Source organism: Antechinus flavipes, chromosome 3, assembly GCF_016432865.1.
Source record: "Antechinus flavipes isolate AdamAnt ecotype Samford, QLD, Australia chromosome 3, AdamAnt_v2, whole genome shotgun sequence".
NCBI classification, from domain to species: Eukaryota; Metazoa; Chordata; class Mammalia; order Dasyuromorphia; family Dasyuridae; genus Antechinus; species Antechinus flavipes.
The window spans coordinates 285,403,852-285,410,992 of NC_067400.1; the positions used below are offsets into that span (position 1 = coordinate 285,403,852).

At 36.8% G+C, this 7,141-nt stretch overlaps 1 protein-coding gene across 1 annotated transcript; it reads left to right on the forward strand.

Annotated features, from left to right (window-relative positions):
* Nucleotides 1-4,682: 4,682 nt before the first annotated feature.
* LOC127557916 (cyclin-Q-like) lies at nt 4,683-6,004 on the forward strand. Its single transcript, XM_051991192.1, has one exon. The coding sequence runs from the start codon at nt 5,196-5,198 to the stop codon at nt 5,943-5,945; it is 750 nt and encodes a 249-aa protein (XP_051847152.1). The 5' UTR covers nt 4,683-5,195; the 3' UTR covers nt 5,946-6,004.
* Nucleotides 6,005-7,141: the final 1,137 nt, after the last annotated feature.

Here is a 7,141-nt window from a genome sequence, read left to right on the forward strand (position 1 = left end):
GGTAACAAACTGATACATTCTAATTGCAGAAGGAAGCATATTTTTCACTTTATTCTTTTTCATTTTTCCCTTTGCAATCTCTTTCTTCTTTCGCAACTGTGAAATGTGGAAATATTCTACATGGTAGCACATGTATAAGATATCAAATTGCCTCCCATCTTCAGAAGAGGGCAAGAGAGAGAGTAAAGAAGAAAAAATTGGAACTTAAAATATTAAAATGTAAAGATAGTTAAATATTGTCTGATGTGTAATTGTGGAAAGATACTATTAAAATGTAATTGCAAAATTTAAATATTATTAAAATATATTAGAAGATATTGCAAGAACTCAGTTGATGTAAGCTTTTGGGAAAATATGACTGAATCTACTCCTTATCAAACTTACAGATGGTTTGAATCTCACACCTAACAAAGAACTAATCCTAATACACATTTTAATATTCTGACTGAAAAATTCACAGAGGTCCCCATATTTTTGCTTTAACTAAAAATAACATTTGTCAACTACTTACTTGCCCAGGTTACATGAAATCAAATGAGTTTTCTGATGAAAAATAAATAAATGTCATTGCTGCATTAACAGTATCTGCTCCATTAAAAACTCTGATATTTTAGGATAATAAACTGTCCACATGATGGGAAAATTTCATTGCTAAAAATGTTATCCCTACTAAGACATCAAATATGAAATCATGCCTATATAAAAAAAATTTGTCAGGATAAAAAAAGACAATTTCTTCTTTTCTCCAAAATTTCCCTGACTTTATTTGCACTGGGGATCTCCCACATTGTTAAAATGTCCCCTAACCATTTATAAAGATATTTAAACCTTATAAGCACACGAAAGGAATAATGTCATAGTGGATAATCAAGAAGCAAGGTTCAAGTCATGGCTTTTATACAAACTAGTTGTCACTCAATTTATCAGCATTCTAGCTAAGTCTCCAGTACTATGCATTGAAGAAAAACTGCCATCCTACATTAACTGAATTTCCTCATCAGGTAGTTACCTACACAAATGAAGCCACAGCTTTGGTCCCTCTCTCCTAATTCTTTCCAAATACCAAGTAATTTTGTATCTAAAGTGGTATGAATAATGCAATTAATTAATTTTTTAAATATTTGGATTATTAAAATACAAATTGAAAAGGATGGCAAGAAAGTAGGCATGTGTTAATTATTTAATTATTAAGCTATTAAGCAAGTCTAAAAGTTGAATCAGCTACCTGGGAAGTTAGTGTCTTCACATTAATTGGAGGTCTTCAAGCAGAAGCTAAATGTCCACTTTTGAGACTCTAATATTGCTTAACTAAGTGACCTGGGACATGTTTGAAATATTAATGGTACTTTGAGCCTTACCATATATAACCTCAGATGATTTATCAAACCATGAATAAATGGCACAATTATACATCATGAATTGAACTCTCAATTCAGTGACTAAATTCCAATAAAACTTGACATAGTCTTCATTAGACTTTTAAAAATCAAATCCACAGAGATTAGATGCATTGGTAATCTCTTCTGGAAAATTAAAGGGGTGGAGAAAGTATATTCTAATTAGAATGTAATCCATTTTAATAAGATCACTGAGATTCTTCCTCATAGACTACCATGGCATTATAATTCTAATGGGAAAGAGATTGATTTTCTAGGAGCAAAATGATAATTTTAAGGCCTTGTTGTTTGAAACAAAAATGTGCATTTTATTTAAACTATTTTGATAGCTTCTGAGTATTTCTAATTATAATTCACTACCATTTCCCCCATGAAAATGACTTTTTTTGAATAATCATGTAGTTAATGACAAACACATAAGCTATCTATTAGATTTATAACCTAAACATCCTGGGCCTCAGTTTCTTCATCTACAAAATAAAGAGGTTGTATCTAGTGGCCTCTGAGTTCTTTTTCATCTCTAATTTTTTCACTTAATCATAATTTTTAAATTACATTCATTTTTGTAAGATTTTGAGTTCCAAAATTTTTCCCTCCCCACTCCCCAAGACAGGAGGAAATCTGATATAGGGCTTTATATGTACAATCGTGTTAAATATATTTCCATATGTGTCATGTAATGAAAAAAGAATCAGATTAATGGGAAAATCCATGAGAAAGAAAAAGATAAATTTTTATAAAGTGAAAATAGTATACTTTGATCTGTATTCAGTCTCCACAGTTCTTTGTCTGGATGTAGATGGTATTTTCCATCATGAATCTTTTAGAAGTGTAATGAATCACTGTAGTGCTGAGAAGAACTAAGTCTAACATAGTTTGATTATCACACAATTTTGCTATTACTGTAAACAATATTCTTCTGGTTCTTATTACTTCAATAAACATCAGTTCATATAAGTCTTTCGAGGCTCTTCTGAAATCTGCTGCTTAAAATTTCCAATTAAGGGTATATATTATTCTCTCTTTGAGTCAAATCTAATGAAATTAAGACTCAAACAATGCCCACCCCCCTCCCTTATCTTCCCTTCTACTATAATAGATCTTTTGTGCCTTTTCAGGTGATACAATTTATCCTTTTTGCCTCCTCCTTTCCTTTTCTCCCAACACAATTCTTTTTTTCCCACCCTTTAAGTTTTATCATATTAAAATTAATTTATAACACCTTCTGCTTATGTATACTTCTTCTAACAGTCCTAATAGAGGTACAGCTGTCAAGAGTTACACTCTCATCTTCCTGTGTAGAGATGTGTAAACAGTTTAATCTTGTTGAATAGCATTTTTTTCCTTTCCCATTTACTTTTATATTCTTCTCTTGAGTCTTGTATTTGATCAAATTTTCTGTTCAGCTTTACTCTTTTCATGGGGAAAGTTAGAAAGTCCCCTATTTCATTTAATGTCTTTTCCCTCCCCTGCATCAAAAGATTATACTCCATTTTGCTGGTTATTTGATTCTTGATTGCAATCCAACCTATTTTGTCTTCTGGAATATCATACTCCATGCCTTCTAAATCCTTAGTAATCCTTACTGAGAAGCTGTGGTATTTGAATTGTTTCTTTCTGGCTGTCCATAATATTTTCTCTTCAACCTCATAATTTTGGAATTCTGCTACAGTATTCCTTGGAGTTTTCATTTTAGGATCTCTTTCAGGAGATCACCTCTGGATTCTCTCAATAACTATTTTGCCTTCTTAATGCAATTTCCTTGATAATTTCTTGAAAGCTATTATTCAGGCTCTTTTTCTGGTCATGATAGTCAAATAATTCTTGAATTTTCTATCCTGGATCTATTTGTTTTACAGTTTCTTCTACTTGTGATTATTTGATTTTTATTTTGTTTGAATGATTCTTGATTTTATCTCATAGTCCACTTGTCCAATTCTAAGTTTTAATGAATTTTTAAAATTAGCTTTTTTACCTCATGTTCCATTCAGCCAATTCTACTTTTAAAAAAGTTATTTCTTTCAGTGGATTATCCCCCATTTGACTTATTCTCTTTTTTAAGAAGTTCTTTTCTTCAGTGAATTTCTGTGCTTCCTTTTCCAAAATGTTGACTTTTTTTCACAATTCTCTTTCATAACTCATTTTTTCCCATTTTTTTCGTCTACTTCTCTTGATTTTTAGAATACTTTTTGAACTCTTACAAGAGGACTTTTGGGTCTTGAAAAATTGCATCTTCTTCTTTGAGTCTTTACATGTAGGCATTTTATTATTGATGTCCTCTTCTGAGTTTGTGGTCTGATTTTCTCTGTTACCACAATAGCTATATATGATTAGGTCTTTTTTGCGGGGAGGGGGTTGCTTATTTTTTTGAATGTCAGTTCTGTTCCTAGGGCACTAGGGTCACTGTTCCATGCTACTTTTGCTGAGGAACAGGAGCCAGATCAATGACTTTCCTTGCTGAGATCTGAAGTGCTAGAAGATTACCCACTGTCCTGATTTGACTCAGTCTGTTGAACCTGTGGTGCCAAAGTTCCCAGAGCTCATAATTTGCCTTCTGTGCTGGGCAAACAGCCTCACACTTGGCACACTGTGTTATTAGCCTGCTGAGCCAGGACCAAGGGGACTCAATTATTGATTTATTCTGTGTCTAAAAGTCTCCTACCGGGCGGCGGCTCCCCGGCCAGCTCCACCTCGGAGAGCCACAGGCCCGGCTCCTGCAGCCCGCGCGCCCCGTCGGGCCCGGCCCAGCCGACCGCCCGCTTCATGGGCACGGCCCTCTGAGGGTCCCAGTGCCCCAACTCGGGCCGCGACCCCACCAGCAGCACCTGCGGACGGCCCTGGGCCACGCCGGGAGGTACTACCACCCCGAAGCGGAACAGCATCGCTGCAGGGCCCCCGAGATGCCCGCCTCTCCTGCTCCTCCTTTCCTAGGCCGTAGGAACCCCCAGGGGACAGCCCGGCCCCGACGCCATACGGGGCTTTGCCCACAGCCTGAAACAACATGAAGCAGTTTCAACTGGAATTATTTCATAAATACTATTGATGCTGAAAATGCAAAATGAATGCCCTGCAGAGTTTCATAAATGGAGTTCCAGTCTGCCTTCTATCTAAATGCCTTCTATCAACTTGTCCATCTATATCTGTTTGAGGTATATGAACTGATACACTAATTCAATTGCTTGGTCGTCCAACTCCATGTCATTCTGAACAGTAGGCATTTTTCATCCTTTTGTTTCCCCTGCATGGAAGGTCCCTGATGTTCTGGAGCTTGACACAATCAATACAATATCACCCACAAATAAGAACATCAGAGGACTTCATTATCCACTTTTACTCTGTTTCTGACATTTTCCATGATGTTGACATATACCTTTGGTGAGCATCCCTCTTATGTTTTATGCTTTGTTTGATTTACTAAACTGAAATGTTGTTTATCTGATTACATTCATCAAGGAATATTGTATTATCTTAATGTACTTATGAGAGACTTCTTATTCAAAAGGAACCCTTAAGTGGTGTTGTTCTGATGTGTGAAGTCAGAGGTTTCTTTATTGTCCAAAAAAAAAAAAAAGCCACTAAATACAGCATCTTTAGGTGAATGTACTTTCAGGCAATTGGATGACTAATATGCTGTAAAAATCTTTTGTGAATACTGACAGGTTCACAGTTTTAAGGTTCTCAGGATACATGTGTAGATCATAGCAGTAGTGTGGAGTTCATCTTGTTTTGTCCTTTTTGTGGCTTGAATTGGATTTTTATTTGGCTTTAAGGGATACACCAGAAGTCGGGGTATTAGCCATGGAGTCTCGTCAGAGTGAGAGCAGCACAGAAAGTGAAGAAATAAAGAAAGAGGGGCACTTGGCCTCCGAGGCTAAAGTCCACTTCAAAGTGACACGGTTCATCATGGAGGCTGGTGTCAAGCTAGGGATGCAATCCATTCCAATTGCCACAGCTTGTACCATTTACCATAAATTTTTCTGTGAGACCAAATTAGATGCATATGACCCTTACCTCATAGCCATGTCAGCCATTTATTTGGCCGGTAAAGTAGAGGAACAACATCTCAGGACAAGAGACATCATCAATGTCTCTCACAGGTATTTAAATCCCAAGAGTGAACCTCTAGAGTTAGACTCCTGGTTCTGGGAACTGAGGGATAGCATCGTTCAGTGTGAATTACTTAGGTTGAGAGTTTTGCATTTCCGAGTCTCCTTCCAGCATCCCCACAAATATCTGCTCCACTACCTTATTTCTTTAAAGAACTGGATGAATCGACACAGCTGGGAGAGGACTCCCGTCTCCCTAGCAGCCTGGGCCCTACTGCGGGACAGTTATCATGGAGCATTGTGCCTGCAGTACCCTGCCCAGCACATAGCAGTAGCAGTGCTCTATCTCGCTTTGCAGTGCTACGGAGTGGAGGTGCCTGCCGATTCTGAGGCAGAAAAGCCCTGGTGGCAGGTCTTCAGTGAAGACCTTACCAAGCCAGTCATTGATAACATTGTATCTGACCTGATTCAGATTTACACAATGGATACAGAAATCCCTTAATTGCTCTAGGACCATCCAAGGAGAAGCAAAGCTTTGCTTTGTCTGAGAACTGGATTTGACCCCACTATTAGGGGTCACAACTACAAAGAGTTGCTAAGTCACAGGGATCAACTTTGCATCTGCAAAGGGGGAAGAAATAAACTTGGGTTGCTTTCTGATGACTTTTTTAGGTGCTGATGCAGTGGATGGGTAATAATAGGTGTTTCTCTTGAGCAGGTTTGAGAGCATGTTATGTTTGGATGATGAAAAAGGAATGTACTGTGTTCGATTGCCTTTTGCACCTTAGGAAATTTTTGAAGATTACTCCTTTGAATTTGGTGCAAACTGTATTTAGACATCTCTTCATTAAAACAAAAACCAAAATATCCTGGGATATCTTTTTAAGCCATACATAAACTTAATCTTCCAACATAATGAACAGTATTTTGTTTTACATAATAAAAGATAAATATTTTGTAAAGCTGTGAAAATGGGCATATAATTTTAAAACTTTTAATGTTCTATGGATCAAACTGGGGATATGGGAGTGTGGGGAGGTGATTTAGCCATAATTTATTTTTCCCATTTTGTATTTTCCTTTCCTTGAAATGTTATAAAATGTGATCGTCTTTTCAACACAAATGTTCTTTCGGGAATCCCATATGTTAATAATCTTGAAACACCTTGATCTCTGAAGAATCAAAGTTTTCTAGTAAACACTGGGGCAAATGAGAGCTATTAATGGGCAAATAGTAAGCCCATAGAGGAAGAGACAGTAGGGATGGGTTATTCTCATCACCCAGAGAGGGCGTTGCCCTCATGGATGAATTCATGAATTGATTGAAGTTTTGAGAGCCAACAGTTGGCCAAAAGAAACAGCTCATCTTAAAATTTTTAACAGGTCATTTCCAAAACAAATTTGCTGTTTATATGTTAAACCTGTTCATTGGTTTCCTAAATACAATGATTTTTTCTTAAAAAAAAAAAAAGTCTCCTACCAGATTGTCTCCAATGCTGTATTGTATTCCCCTTTTACCCTAGTGAGACAAATCTTTCCTGAAGTCCTTCTAAGTTATGTTAAGCTAGAAAATTGTTTCATTCCATCTTTTTGTGGGTTCTGTCACTCCAGAATCTGTTTAGAGGCTTGCTTTAACATTGCTTCTGAAGGAAACTGGGGAGAACTCAAGCAGCTTCCTAGCTTCTCTCCACCATCTTGG

Coding starts and splice junctions, on each gene's coding strand:
- LOC127557916 (XM_051991192.1), top strand. CDS start 5,196: ATGGAGTCTCGTCAGAGTGAGAGCAGCACAGAAAGTGAAGAAATAAAG.